This window comes from Marmota monax, unplaced genomic scaffold (assembly GCF_021218885.2).
Source record: "Marmota monax isolate L192 unplaced genomic scaffold, Marmota_monax_Labrador192_F-V1.1 WCK01_AAM20220418_F8-fsc00019, whole genome shotgun sequence".
Lineage (NCBI taxonomy): Eukaryota > Metazoa > Chordata > Mammalia > Rodentia > Sciuridae > Marmota > Marmota monax.
In genome coordinates this window covers 1,511,381-1,526,288 of record NW_026695242.1, presented here as the reverse complement: position 1 = coordinate 1,526,288, position 14,908 = coordinate 1,511,381, and the positions used below count along the sequence as shown (strand labels likewise).

Sequence of the window (14,908 nt, the reverse complement as noted above, 5' to 3'; positions counted from 1 at the left end):
TCCATCTTACATTTTCTTCGCTACATCCGTCTCCCGGAACTGTTCCTTCACCATGGTGCCGGCAGTCCGGGAGCCCTCCACGATACTCGGATCAGAGAATTAATGCTTCTTACGCCTCCCAGAGTGCTTCTGAACACACGGTAAAAACAACCTTGGCACCTCTCGGCCACCGTAGAGCTCCCCACGTGCTCACTTCCTCTTCCTCCGCGTGTCTGTCAAGAGAAGCCTGTTACAAACCACTTTATACTCGCTTCGTACACCGCCACCTTGTGGCTCCTCCTTCAAATTACACCAATATTTTGCAGTCAATTTAAAAAAACCTTATTTCAGGTTCACCTAGCCAGGCCTTCAGACATAGGCGAAGTATAACTTTTTTTTTTTTTTTTTTTTTTTTTTAAGATACTGAGGATGGAACTCCAGCACATACTAGGCAAACTTTCTACAACTGAGCTACATCTCCATCACTTTTTTATTTTTGAGACAGGGTCTTTCTAAATTGCTAAGGCTGGCCTGAAATTTATAATCCTCCTGCCTCAGCCTCCAGAGTCGCTGGGATCACAGGCATGTGTTGCTATGCTTGGCTAAAATCTGGCAGTTCTGAGGGAAAACTGAGCCATGAAATGAGGAGAAGGGAAAGGAAAGATTATTTATATATTGAAGAAACAAATTGCTTATCTATAGTCTGTTACAATCTGTGGAAGATGAGCCAACTGTGATATCTTAGTTCAGAAAACAGGCAAGGAAATCACACTGCCAGGGCTTGGGAGTACAGAACCTAGAACCAATTCCTTACTATTTGTGAGAAACTAAACTGAACCCCAAACCTCTGAATTTGAAGAAGGAATTTCATTATAATTTCCAGATGCCATAGAGCCTCTCTAGTAAAACTCAAATGTCACAGACAAAAAGAAAATCAGAATTTTAACCTATTTTAGAAGTCAAGCACCCAATATATCTTTGGAGTAATGTTGACAAATGTACCTTTGGGTTCCACATCTGTGGTGGACTCAACCAACTACAGACTGAAAATATTAAAAACAAATTACATACTGAACAAATATATAGAATTTTTTCTTATCATTATTCATTAATCAATACAAGAAAACAACCATTTAATAGAGTTCACATTGTACTAGGTATTATAGGTAACCTAGAGTTAGGTTAAAGAGTCATCTGCACAGCCAGGTGCAGTGGCACCTGCCTATAATCCCAGCAGCTCCGGAGGCTGAGGCAGGAGGATTGTGAGTTCAAAGCCAGCCCCAGCAACTTAGCAAGGTCCTAAGCAACTCAGTGAGACCCTGTCTCTAAATAAAATACACAAAAGGGCTGGGAATGTGGCTCAGTGGTTAAGCACCTCTGGGTTCAATCCCTGGTATTCTCCCCCCCTCCAAAAAAAAAAAAAAAAAGAAAAGAAAAAAAAAGAATCATCTGCACATATGAAAGATGGGGGGTGGTGGTTCTAGAATGCAGAAGGCCCTGGGTTCTATCTCCAGCATCACAAAAATAAATCAGTGAATAAAGCAAAGAGAAGTCAGGTGTTCTTGTACATCCCTGCAGTCCTAGCTACTCCAGAGGCTAAGGAGGGAGGATTCCCTGAGCCTAGGAGTTCCCGGGCAGCCTGGATGACACAGTAACACTTGTTTTACAACAAACAAAAACCTTTGTACATTTGGAGGATGTGCATGTGTTATATGTTAATGCAAATACTATGCCACTTTTTATATAAGGGACTTGAGTATCCATGGATTTTGGTAACCTGGGAGGAGAGAAGAAGGTGGTCATGGAATCCCCCCTAAGAATACCAAAGGATACCTCTACCAACAAGATTTGCGTAAAGAGTGAGTTTATCATTTAGAGATTAAGAGCAAATTGCCATCATGGACATCTAGGTACTACATTTTGGCGGGGGAGGGGTATAGGGATTGAATCCAGGGGTACTTAACCACTGAGCCACATCCCCAGCCCTTTTGTCTCGCTAAGTTGTTTAGATCCTCGCTAAATTGCTGAGGATGGCTTTGAACTCACAATCCTCCAGTCTTAGACTCGGGAGCAGCTGGGATTATAGGTGTACACCACTATGCCCAGTTTAGGTACCACCTTTTAAGCGCTGTGTGATCTTAACTTCACGAATCCCAGTTTTCCCGTCTATAAAAAGGGTGAGTCCCTTATTAAGAGTTGGTGAGGTCGAGTGGAAAAATAAAGGTGGAGTCATTAGAATGTAGGATCATCAGTAATCACTCACTGAGTTCTAATTTTACTGTTCCTAAGACTTTAGAAAAGCAGCCTTCGCACTCTTGTCCAAACCAACCTTTGAGAAATTCTTCCTAATGTGTCCTTGGAACATGCACTTACACTCTTCCTCTCTACCCATCTATCACACTGTTAGCAGAACGAATTTCTGGATCAAGCAAATACTTATTAAAAGCCCAGCCTGCGCAAGGAATAGGTTGCATGAAAAGGGCAAAGAGTTAAAAAAATTTAATCAGAGAATTTCCAGAAATTTCTCAAAAGGTTAATTCTTAGTTATAATAACACGTTGCGTTGTGCACTAACAGAGATTTTGAAGTCAAGGTTTCTGTTGTTTCCCAAGCTGTAAAAGGAAGAGCTTCCCGGAAGGTCTCCTAAGATGCCTTCCAGGTTTACCTCCTCCAACTCATATGGAAGCAGTTTGAAACTTAATTAATTAAATTTGGAGAGACTCTTTCAACAAAAGGACTCGAACGCAAACGGAACACGTGCTTGCGTGAACCTCTCGAAGCCTAGAGGTGTGGCCAAAGGTCAATAAGGCGGAGCTTTAGGCAATTTCAAACAGGCATTGAAGCAGTCGGCCCCTGACCTGGCCACGCCCCCACGTCGGCGCCGCTCGGGGTCCTTCCATGCGCGTTGATATGATTGGCCGGCGGAAAAAGGTTCCCTTTTCCTCCCTGGGTGTCTGAACGTCTACCGCCATCATGGTGAGTCTCTCCAGACTTCTGCTGTCATCCACCCCAAATCTGAGCCATCCTTCGTCCCCTAGTCCTACGGTCGGAGCTGCAGCAGCTCGAAGTCCCGTTCCTCTTCTCTGGTGGTGTTTTATGGAGACTGACTGCCCAGGGTTCTGGAACTGTTGCGCGGAGTCGGGGCTGGCTGGCTGGTGGGCTGCACTGCTGTCCAGGACATGCCAGGCTTAGGGCTGCGCGGCCTGGGGACTGCGGAAGCCACCGCTGCGCTTGTCGACCTCGAGCACAATGAATGGGTGGGGTGTAGACTCTAGGAGGAACGTCTTGCCGCCTTGAGTCCCTAATCGTTGTGGGCAGCTTACAGGTGGTTTCTCCATGCAACGTGAAGAAGGTGCTGCCGGCGTCTGGGCGAGTTGAAATCGTTTCTACGTGTAAAATAGAAAACTTTGTCGGCCAAATGGATCCTCCTGATTCTTAATAGGGAATCTGAGGTATTGGAAAGGAATGCCACCAAAAAAGGTGGGCTTGCCCAAAGCCTCCACCAGTTACCTCCATCGTTAAGAGCTCAGCACCTCATTTTAGTTCCACCTGGAAGCTCTTTTCCCTGCAAGATCAAATACCATTGAGATGAATTGAGTATCTTTCTCAAACTGAAGTGGAAAGTCTATTATAAAGTCAGTTGCTGCCCAGAAAGAACTCTCCTCCTTTTGGTAGAATTTTACTCTTCAGTCAGCTGACTGTATAATTTTGCTGAATGTCCACGTTTCTTGGCAATTATGTACTAAATATAAGAGCTGTCTTTCAGAAAGGAACATGGTTTCCTAATGAGCTCGGTTGCTTCTCTAGAATGGAAGATTGCATGCAGTTAGTGCATGGACCATTTTGTATCTCACATTTGTTCAGGATGTTGTAAATGGGTTTCTGCAAAGCACTGTAGAAGTGATTTTTCATCTGAGGGTGATTTTTGCCTCTAATTGAGGCAAAGTCTGGGTACAGCATTTGTGATTGTTACAATGGGGAGGCAGGGGTAGCTCAAAGGGATTGCCAATGATTAGAGGCTAGGGATTCTTATCCTAATTCGTAGGACAGTCCACAAAGACTTATCCAAACCAAAAAATTGATAGTGCTGAGGTTGAGCAACTGCTCCAGAGTGATATCCCTAACTTTGAAAATGGTATAAAATTTTCAGATTGACAGATAACTGGAGTGCTTTTTTTTGTGTATGTTATATATGTCTTGTGAGTTCAGCACTCTACCTTGGGTGGAGATGGTAATTTGTTTATTTTTATTTTTTTTGTTTTAATTGTAGCTTTCTTGCCATACCCATGTGGCTGTGGAACGCTTGCAGTACTGCAACAGAGGAATTGTCTTAAATATTATTTGATTGTAAATACTAGGCTACAGGGCTTGATGGTACCAAATTAGTATAGTTCTAGATACTGGAAAATAATAGCAATATCAAGGAAAAGTTGTAGTTCTGTTAACTTGTGTGTTATATTTTCAGAATGACACAGTAACTATCCGGACCAGGAAGTTCATGACCAACCGACTGCTTCAGCGGAAACAAATGGTAAGGAAGGGCACATTAAATTTCAGCTAATTGTTTGTTAAAGATATATTAATATGATGAATGCTAAACTCAGTATTTTCTTTTAGGTCATTGACGTTCTTCACCCTGGGAAAGCAACAGTACCTAAGACAGAAATTCGAGAAAAATTAGCCAAAATGTACAAGACCACACCAGATGTCATCTTTGTGTTTGGATTCAGAACCCATTTTGGAGGTGGCAAGACAACTGGCTTTGGCATGATTTATGATTCCTTGGATTATGCGAAGAAAAATGAACCCAAACATAGACTGGCAAGAGTAGGTGTCTTTTGACAACTATTTTTTGACAGCTATTGATTTATTTTGTTTGACAGTAGCATTGTGTAATAGAATGAGCAAGACCAAGCATTGTGGGAAGGAATATCTGTCTTAAGATCTCTTAAAGGGTTAAGAGAAAAGGTTCCAGTTAATGCACAGATTTGGGGTTCAGATTTGGAGTCTGGCACTTGAGAAGAAGGACAGGTAAAGTAGTGCTCATGGAGATGGGCTAATGGTAATAAGTAGAGGGATGAGTTTGGAATAGTAACCTGGGACCAAATTCTGTGGGATCTTTTAATACCCTGTTGAGTTTGGTAGCCAGTAAGCATGAAAATTTTTGATCATTTAATGAACACCAAGCACTACAATAGTGAACTGGACGAGCTACCTAGTTTACATTCTAGTAAAGAAACATTACCTCATCTTATTTTTTTTCTGTTACTTTTTAGGCCATTTTACTCCCTGTTATAAATCCTCCCATACATCTAAGAGGGAAATTGTTGTGTGTAGTATGCAGATGCTGCACTGTATTTAATTGGGTGTTCTGGGTAGGCCTTATTGAGGTGACTTGAAGCTAAAAGCTTTGTGAAGATTTGGAAACAATGTTTAGGCAGCAGAAACAGCAAGTGAAAGATGGCCAGAGTAAAGATGAGAAGGTTGGAATCTCCATGGTAGGAAGTTCTTGGTAAATGCTTTGTAGTCCTCAGAAGTAGGGATTGAAATGACTCAAGAGTCCCTGAAAGGGAAGCCAGTTGGGAGGTGTCTTGGTAGTGCAAAAAGAAGTAGGTTTGGAATAAGGTTTCATAACCCTGGATCTAGTTGGTTTCCATATAAGACTGGTAAGTAGATAATGATTAATTAATGTTTACAGATTACCTAGATATTCTTTCACCTTTAGCATGGCCTGTATGAAAAGAAGAAGACCTCAAGAAAACAGCGAAAGGAACGCAAGAACAGAATGAAGAAAGTCAGGGGGACTGCGAAGGCCAATGTTGGTGCTGGCAAAAAGGTATAGTTCAAGGAAAACAAATATCAGCTGTAGATCTTTAGTTTCTAGAAAGGAGGAGTTTTATTTTATTTTTTTAATAATCTTTCTTAATCTTTTTTTTTTCCTCCTCTTCTGGATTACAGAAGGTAATGTGTTTTAAGAAGCTACCTAGTAGCATAGTAGTGTCTTAATTCTTTAGTAGCGTAGCTTGGCCCACCCCCTGTCAGCTCATAGATTAGTACAATATGAAGGCCACATTGGTCCAGTGATCCTGATGAGCGCCTTTTAAGGCCTATCACAGGGTTTTTCTTTTACTGCTGATTGGTTTGAACTGTTAGAGAGGAAGCAGATCTCCAGAATTCAACTTAGTTTCTCAACGAGGACACTGGTTTAAGAAACAGTTGGAACAATGTGGCCCATGTTTTCTTGGCATGCTGGAAAGGGTTCCTGATCTCAGGAATGTTTTCCTCTCCAGTTAGCCAAGATCTAAGTGATTTTAATGGTAGCAGCTTTTTACCGGCTTTGCTAGCTAGTTGTAAATAGTCGATTGGAATTAAGGTGTTGGGTTACTAAATAATCAAGTGTTCTGTGAACTTTTTTTTTTTTCGCCTTTTCCCTCTACTTTCTTGGATTTCTTGTTCACCAGAAATGAAGTGTCTAGCAGGTACTGAGATTGTGAGCACGGTGTGGGGATGCATCACCTTCACTGAGTTTGCTTTGATGCTTTGCATGTTGGCTTTTGGGTGACAGTTTTATAAGTATGGTCTATAATAATGTCAATGCTATGTTTTGAGATAGGAAGGGGGAAAAGCTAATTAATGTTTATTTTAGAAACTCAAAAATGCATGTTATGTGTAAAGTGATTCACTGGTGGAAGGTAGGTGCCCTTTCCATTGAGATCCTTTTAACTTGTACTTGAGAAATGCTCTGTCCCAGAGAGTCACGTACTTCAGAAACTGGCTTGGGGAAGGCCCTCATCTGGGATTTTCCCTTCTGGAGCTATGAGACCAGTGGATTCTTTGGCTGGACTGTGGAATTTGACAAACCCTGGTAGCAGTCACTTAAAGCCACCATTTATCATTTCTATTGCTTACTACTTAGTCTCTGGCTTTGTATCTGGTGTTCCCTTTTAAATACAAAACTTTTTGAGATAACTATATTCACATCAAAGTCTAATAACACTTTTCCCACAAACTGGTCAGAATGGTCCACTACTCCATTTCAGACACATTTAAACAGCCTAAATTTTGTAAGGTGAAGCGGGCTAAGCATGGAGTGGGGGGTAGTATGGCTTTGAAATGGTGGTGGCTACTGCCCCCTGACTCCTTGCCAGGCAAGACTGGAAACCTTGTATTGCCTGCCAGGGACTGTAGTCATTGTCTTCCCAGCACCACAGACTTAAGTAAAGAACAGCACTGCTCACGAACTGTGGTACTCACTACTCACCTCTCCCTGTTGATCATATCTGGTCATAGAAGTTGCAAAAAAGGCAGTCAAAATTTGTGCTCAGCCTTTCTTTTTCCCTCCACATTCAGTCTCTTGGTCCCTCACATGTGGAGGGTTTTCTGTGGGGACTTGATCCATCACTATTCCTGCTTCAGATTGCACTGCTGATCTTAGTGGCACTGCTCTGAAAAGCCAGCTGGAAAATGAATGCATAAATGAGCACTTACACTCTTGTTTAAAAAATAAGTCAGAATTGGTTTTTGCTCTTACCTTTTGGGTGCAATAGAGTTGTTTTAAACTGAGGCATAAGTAGTCTTATTTGAATAGCAATTGTGGCATTTTTTACTTCAGTTAAACTGCCTCTTTTTCAGTGTTACTTTGTACTCCTCTTATGGCTGTGAATGGTGTCTTTCAAAGTATTGAACTGAGGCAGATTTTTTGGGGGGGTGGGATACTGGTGATTGAATTCAGGGGTACTCAACCATAGAGCTACATCCCCAGCCCTATTCTGTATTTTATTTAGAGAAGGTTTCACTGAGTTGCTTATTTGCGCCTTACCGTTACTGAGGCTGCCTTTGAATGCAGGATCCTCGTCTCAATAACCTGAGCTGATGGGATTGCAGGCGTGCCACCACGCCTGGCCCTAAGACAACTTTAATATGACTTCCTTGGCTTCGCATGGTAGCACACACCTATAATCCCAGCTACTTCCGGAGAGATTGAGGCAGGAGGATCACCAGTGAGGCCAGCTTTGGCAACTTAGTGGGAACCCATGTCAGAAATTAAAAGGGTTTGGGATGTAGCTTAGTACCCCTGGGTTCATTCTCCAGTATCAGCAGTACCAAGACAAGAAAAAACCTTGCCTGATCATTTAGACCAACTGGAGTTCGATTTTAGTCTATTGAGTCCCAGGTCTGTGGATGATGTTAGGGTTCCCAGCATGATCTTCAGCAGAGCAGAGGGACCAAGGCTCAGGTATGCTCACTCCATGCACATACTGGAGTGGCATCCTGGACTTGGTACTGTGTTGAAATAATGATCCCTTCATTATGAATTTATGTTAACCTTGTTAACATTAGAACTAAAATAAAATTGGGAGGAATAAAATTAGTGGTTGTATCTAAGAAGTGTTCTGTGTACAGTTACAAAGAACAAAATGATTATGTATAAATATCTGATTGCATGTACTTAAATGCAGATTATTTTAGAATTTAAAAAAGGACCATTAATGAATTGTTTCTTTTCCCTCTTTCCTCTTCCCCTTTCCTGCCACTGATTCAGTGAGCTGGAGATTGGATAACAGGTATAATTCAAACTCTTAATATAGTTCACTAGACTCATTAATTTGATGAGTAGTTTAAAGAATCACATGAAATACGTTTCTGAGTAGATTTGCAAATGCTCTGAAGAGTTGTAATCTCTTAAAACACTAACTGACATGGTTTGTTTTTAAAATGGTAATGTTTAACTCATTTTTGTTTTATTCCTAACTTGAATGTTTTATTTTTTGATACTTAACGTTTTGTTATGTCACAACTATTCTAGGTTACTAATACTTGTGCTGCATGAGTGTTAATTTAAAGACTGAACTTTTAATTTTTAAGAGCTTTTGGGGCAGCTACTGACTAAATTTCTTTCTCTTGATTCACAGCCAAAGGAGTAAAGATTCTGCAATGACTATCTGCGGTGATTATGCGACTTTTTCGTGAGGATTAATAAACTGTAAAACCTTTTCATATGTGTGGTTATTTGAAATATATTTGAAGCTTAATGGGGGTTGTTATAAAGGCAGGTTTTAATTTCTGCCTATGTTCATGTTTCATTAAGCATTTGGTGAAAACAGGGTGCTATGGGGCAGTGATTGTCCTTCCTAGCAGCAGGAGTGTGTGCCAAGGGCATATGTGGGCCTATCTGCTATGGTCATGTCAGTATTTATCTTTATTGTGCTAGGTTGGTCTCTAAAAGAGATGCTTGATGCTGGTGTGGTGGAGCAGGCCTGCAATCCTGTTGACTAGGATTACAGTGGGCTGAGAGAGGAGGATCAGTAGGCCAGCTTCAGCAACTTGGTGAGACCCTGTCTTAAAATTAAAAAAAAAAATGCTAGAGATGTAGCTTTGTGGTTAATAAGTACCCCTGTGTTCAATCTCTGGTACGAAAATAAATAAGTGCTTGAAATCAATCCATTTTTTAAGTATTCCTAGACCCCAAATTAATTCTTAATAAATATTTCCTGTCTATAGTAGAAGTTAAATTAGATCATGTCTTTGTGGTGTATGGGATGAATGATTTGATGGGGAATTTGAGGACCAGCTATAGTTAATGAATATTGGGTCTGGTGTGCACTTTCTTGGTAGACAAGGCCTGGACCATGGGTTATAGGTCAGCTGTATGAGGTTGGGAGATGGGTGGTGTGGGGTTTCTGGGATTACCTGCTGGGGAGAGGTGCCTTTTGGGGGGATAGGAATTATGAGTCAGCTTCTATGTTTGGGCCAGGGAGACGTTCATTTGTGATTTATGGATTTTTGGTGGCTTATTTTTCTGGGAGGTCACGTTTATTGATATACCTTAGGTGGGCCTACCTGGGAGTCATGTGTAAACACTTCAGAAATCAATGAGCAAGACCTAGGTGGTTAGGCAGGAAGAAGACCCAGGAGAAAACCATATTCATGGAAGCAGAAGGGTGGAATGTTCTGGAGAGGGCCTGGACACAAGGCAAGTTGTGGGACTGAACCTGCTATCTCCAGTGTGCTTGGAGTCGTACCATTAGTGGCTCTGAGGTTGCAGACTTGGGTTGTGGGACCTGTGGGCTCTCTTAGGGAACCCATCTCCTTGCTAGGAACAGGAAATGAGATCAGAGAGCCTGCCATTAGGACAAAGTGAGGAAGATTGGGGCATTTAGCTTTGTGAGCTAAGAGGTGTTGAGTAGGACTTGATGACTTTGCACTTTTAAGTGAACAGTGGAGGCCAAGTCATGCCTGGCAGAAGCAAAGTTTGCAGTGGGAGACAGCTAGGATGGAAGCAGGAATGGAGAAGGGAAGTGCTGGGTAGTCTGGGTGTGTGATGGGATGAGGTCCTTGGGAGTATTGCAAGGAGAGATTACCTTGGGGCTAAGTACCCTGTAACCATGGTGACCATGGTTAATTCAGGGGCAGGGCTGGTGGAAGCAGCAGATGAGCTGAAAAAGGTGCAGCTAGCTGCAGGGAACCTGAAGATTGGCATCAAAGGCTTTCATTCTGTTGGGAATGCTCAGGGAGGACCACATGTGCAGTCATGCAGGCCGGAGACTGGGGAATTGAGTTTTAAAGGGCCTTTTTTTTTCCCAGAGAAATTTCCTGGAACTGGATTCCAGCAATATAGAAGTCAGACTAGCTGTGAGCTTTCTTAGGCATGGATAGCAATTGAAACTTACCTAGAACAACTTACATAGAGATCCAAATTTCCAGCTTTCTGAAATACGCAAGCCAGCATGACCCAAGCCCTTTGTCATGACCGTTGGTGCAGTCAGAGGTTTGGCTGTATCTCTCAGGATGGATAATTGTTCTTCAGGCCACTATAGACTGCTCCTATTTGCCATCTGCCCTGTGTCTCTGCACAATTCTGCTATTTTGTCCATCTGGGTATTTATTTTTCAGGAAGTCACTTGGTCCCTTGTTTGGGGTTAACTTTTTTTTTTTTTTTTTAAACCAGAGCACGTTACCATTGAGCTATACCCCCAGTCTTTTTTATTTTATTATTATTTTGACTAGGGGTTGAACTCAGGGGCACTCAAACACTGAGCCACATCGCCAGCCTTTGTTTTGTTTTGTATTTAGAGACGGTATCACTGAGTTGCTAATGGCCTTGCCATTGCTAAGGCTGGCTTTGAACTTGTGATCCTACTGACCCAATCACCCAAGCCTCTGGAATTACAGGCACATTTTCACTGCACCTTGCTTTTTAGTTTTTGAGACAGTGTCTCACTTAAGTTTCTGAGACTGGCTTAGATCTTGAGACTTGCCGTCTCATCCTTCTGAGTTGCTGGGATGTGTGCAGCTGTGCTAGGCTTGAGTTTGGGGCCTTCCAAAGGGACCTGCTTGGTAGCCCTGATTGCTTTGAGGCTTAAAGAATGTAGGTGAGGGCTGGGGTTGTGGCTTAGCGGTAGAGTGCTTGCCTAGTATGTGTGAGGCCCTGGGTTTGAACCTCAGCATCACATAAAAATAAATAAAATATGATATTGTGTCCAACTAAAAAATATTAAAGATTCTTGGGGATTCAGCACTTTGTTGTCCCTGATGTTAACCAGACTCTTGTCTGTGTGAACAGACTTTGGAGAGACTGTAAAAACTCAAAGTTGACTTTATTAAATGGAATAAACAATACATCATAAACAGCACATCCCTTCCATCCACTTCATGTTGGAAAGAAGCTGTGGCCTAATGAGCATTGGTAGCGTTCTACCCCAGAGCTGCAGCCTTAGCCCTGGCATCTTTGAAGAGTGGCAAGAAGAGAAGCTATAGGTGGTTCTGGAAGTTGCAGTGTCTTTGGATATTTAGGTGCTGCTTATGGGTTGCCCTAGCATTGACCCCCTTGAGATCTGTTGGTAGTTGGATGTGCACAGTGATCATACAGTTTTCAACTGTCTTCTGCCCTCAGGATTTCCTGGCAAGTTAACTACTTACTGCTGCACTTAAAAGATAGCATCTTGTACCATATTTCATGGTGCTGAGGCGGATGCTGTTGTAGATTATGAACTGTGGTCTCTATAATCTGTGTAATGATCCTAGGAGGTAGGTCTCACTGGACACATGTTAGAGAGACTGGACAGTTAACAAGGTCTCAGCTGCTGAGTGGTAGGGCTGGGATTGAAATGCAGTTGTGTGACACTAAATCCTGACTCTGCATTATTCAGGTACCCAAATATTGAGCTGCTGCTTTCTATTAAGCATATTATGGGTGTTATGACTTACTAAATACTATGTGCTTGTCATGGGGGTTTTGAACAAGTATTAGATGGCCAACCAAGTTTCCCATTTACTGAGTTGTGTGCACCAGTCCCTGTTCTGGGACCTGGGGGAGATAAACTGTCTTTGCCCTTAAAGCTGAGGGGTTAAACAACTCCATGATCTCATGGCTTGGCTCCTGTTTCTTACCATGGAGTAGCAGACGGTGCAAGATGGGGACATGAGAGGAATCCAGAGCTGAGTGTAGGGATGCTGGTTCCTGGAGGCTTCTGGGAGAAGTAATAACCTACAGTATGAGACAATCTCATTTAGACAGGAGCAGGGGTCTTATGAGGCTGTGAAAGATGGGAACAAGCAGGCAGCTGTGAGACCAGCCATTCTACAGGGAAAGGAAAGGGGGAGACAGGGCGAGAGCAGAGTGCCGGTGGGCATTTTCTTCCTGAATGGAGATGGAAGGTCCTGTGGGACTTTGGTGGCTTCCAGCAGAGTTTTGCACAATTTCTGGTAGAGAAATTCCATTTCAAAAATAGACTTCAGGTTGACTGCAAGAGCAAAGTGTGACACTTGATTCATTTGTGCTGGCAAAGCAGAGAACTCTGCTGAGTTCCAGAGCTCTCTAGTGGGGTCTGGGAAGTGAACATACCTCTACATGTTGATTGTCTGTCCTTCCCTATCTGTTTGCTCTTGAACTTCCTGCATGCCAGATGTGAGACCTCCATCCCAGTGTCCATAGGCTGGGTGGGAATTAGGGTACATGTGAGGTTCTGGTGAGAAACGAGACTGGAGAGAGCAGTAGGGAACAGATGAAGGAGGACCTTGTATTCCAGGCTAAGGATTTCTTTTGTTCAATATTTTGGTTGAGTTCCATGTTCAGCAATGTGTCCTTGTGACGTGCCGACTTTCTTCACACAGGAAATACTTAGAACTAGTTGATCATTCATCATGCATGTCTGAGAGTTGTGCAGGATAGGAATTCATGAAAAGGTAGCCAGCATAGCTTGGAAAAGGGACCATACACACAGCTCCTGATCCTTACTCAGCCTCTAGCCAGAAGAGGACATGAAGAGACAGGGGACTTATCTTGGTCTTCCATTTTACTGTTTCTGCATCAGGTACAAGAGCTAGGTGAGTAGTTCCCAAGCCTGGCACCTGGGGAGCTTGTTAAAAATACAAATGCCCCGTATCTTGTTCCAGTTTGGGATTATTAGGTCTAGTAACCAAAACTTAACAACTTCCCAGGTGAGTCTGTTGAGCAGACAGGTTGGGAATTTTGGATTAAAAAATTTACTAAAATTTGGACTAAAGTTTCTCCTAGTTCCATTCTTCCTCTGAGTATTCTGTGTCTCTAGTAGATCAGTGTCCCTGTCCTCAAGAAGCTGGCAAATGAATGGTAACACAGTACAAATGAGGATAACATTTACTAGTGTATACTGTGTGCTAAGCTAAATAAATCTGTTGAATGAATTAGTTTTCAATAAACTGAGGAACCTATTCCCACCTATCTCCTTTTTTTTTTGTTACTGGGGATTTGAGCCCAGGGGCACTTTACCCCAGAGCTATAGCCCAAATCCTTTTATTTTTTATTTTGAGGTAGGGTCTTGCTCAGTTGCCCAAACTGTCCTTGAACTTGTGAGTCGCTAGGATTGCAGGCATGCACACCGTGCCTGGGTTATCCCCATCTAACAGGAGAAAATCAAGGTTCAGAGGTTAAGGAACCTGGTTAAAGTTACCTATGCTGGGGGACTGACATCTCACCAAGGAGCCAGAATTGGTGCCAAGCCTTGGTTTTCCACATATGCTCTGTGTAGGGCAGCAGCATCACCTGGGAACTTGTTGGAAATGCACATTCTCAGGCACCACCCCAGAATGACTGGATCAGAAATGGAGAGTGGGGGCCCAGCAACCTGTGCTTGAACAGGCTCTTGCACGTGATTCTGATGCAGCCAAAAGTTAGAACCACTGATCTAAGGGGAGGGGAGCACACTGCAGAGCGGGTGCAGCTGTGGAGACCAGGAAGGCCAGCCTATTGACAGCCGAATCACTGGCCTTTCCTTTGGTAGAATAAAGAGGTTCTCCTGCAGACTACCACGAGGGGGCACTGTGGGCACAGGCTTGGAAGCTGCCTGCTTTGTTGTCAAGGCCACTACCCTTGTGCAAGCATGAAGAAAGCCTGATGCCAGATCAACTGGAGAGGTCACTCTTTTTTCTCCAAGAAGGTCTAATGGGGGTGGTAATCTTGTTTATAGGATTCGGCCCTCACAGGGAAGCTGAACCTGGAGGCTTTCTGCTGTTCTCACGTGCACAACGATGTCTACCCATCCGTGTGGCAAGGTCTCCACGGATCCTGTGCAAACAGCATTCCCCTTTTATAACTGCCTAGCCAGGTGGCTTGCATTTTCTTTGGGGGGTAGAATACCAGAACCCAGCAGCTCATTATGGTTTAGTGTTCAGCTCCCTACGAGGCTGTGCCTCTGTCTTGTTCTTCCACAGGCTTGGGTAGGGGCACAGTGCTGTCTTCCAGCCTTTGCCCTGCTCCGCTGCACTTTGTGATCTGGGGCGAGGCTCTTTCCCATGTCCAAACTCCTGCCCTAGGGAGTGGAGGAAGAGGCAGACTGGTGCTACTCTCAGGCCTGGGACTGCAGGGAGCTGTAAGCCCTGCTGTATGACATCCATCTCCTGTGTTCATTTAAGTAAGCATTTCCAGGGACTTGCTGCAAGGCAGTAAGGTG

The 14,908-nt window shown here is 43.2% G+C and overlaps 2 protein-coding genes across 5 annotated transcripts in view; one reads left to right on the top strand and one right to left on the bottom strand.

The window, feature by feature from the left end:
- Positions 1-170, bottom strand: part of Polr3a (RNA polymerase III subunit A) — a 40,706-nt gene extending 40,536 nt beyond the window's left edge. For both annotated transcript variants that reach the window (XM_058577905.1, XM_046419765.2), the window contains exon 1: positions 11-170. In XM_058577905.1, the coding sequence (XP_058433888.1) occupies positions 11-54 (44 nt within the window). In that variant the 5' untranslated portion in view covers positions 55-170. The remainder of the gene's footprint in view (positions 1-10) is intronic.
- A 2,692-nt stretch (positions 171-2,862) lies between these two features.
- Rps24 (ribosomal protein S24) lies at positions 2,863-8,971 on the top strand. 3 transcript variants are annotated; one of them, XM_046419890.2, is made up of 7 exons: positions 2,863-2,954; positions 4,444-4,509; positions 4,596-4,805; positions 5,704-5,814; positions 6,440-6,457; positions 8,521-8,542; positions 8,891-8,971. In XM_046419890.2, exons 1-5 carry the CDS (start codon positions 2,952-2,954, stop codon positions 6,443-6,445), a joined length of 396 nt encoding a protein of 131 aa, XP_046275846.1. In that variant the 5' UTR covers positions 2,863-2,951; the 3' UTR covers positions 6,446-6,457; positions 8,521-8,542; positions 8,891-8,971. The 3 variants fall into 3 exon arrangements, with proteins under 3 accessions (XP_046275846.1, XP_046275844.1, XP_046275847.1); XM_046419891.2 differs by lacking the exon at positions 6,440-6,457 and having other exon boundaries at positions 2,864-2,954; XM_046419888.2 differs by lacking the exons at positions 6,440-6,457; positions 8,521-8,542.
- Positions 8,972-14,908: the final 5,937 nt, after the last annotated feature.

What these genes read in the sequence shown, in the direction of transcription:
- Rps24 (XM_046419888.2), top strand. An exon ending in TGCTTCAGCGGAAACAAATG is followed by an intron (nt 4,510 to 4,595) that starts GTAAGGAAGGGC and finishes ATTTTCTTTTAG; the next exon opens with GTCATTGACGTTCTTCACCC. An exon ending in CCAAACATAGACTGGCAAGA is followed by an intron (nt 4,806 to 5,703) that starts GTAGGTGTCTTT and finishes TTTCACCTTTAG; the next exon opens with CATGGCCTGTATGAAAAGAA.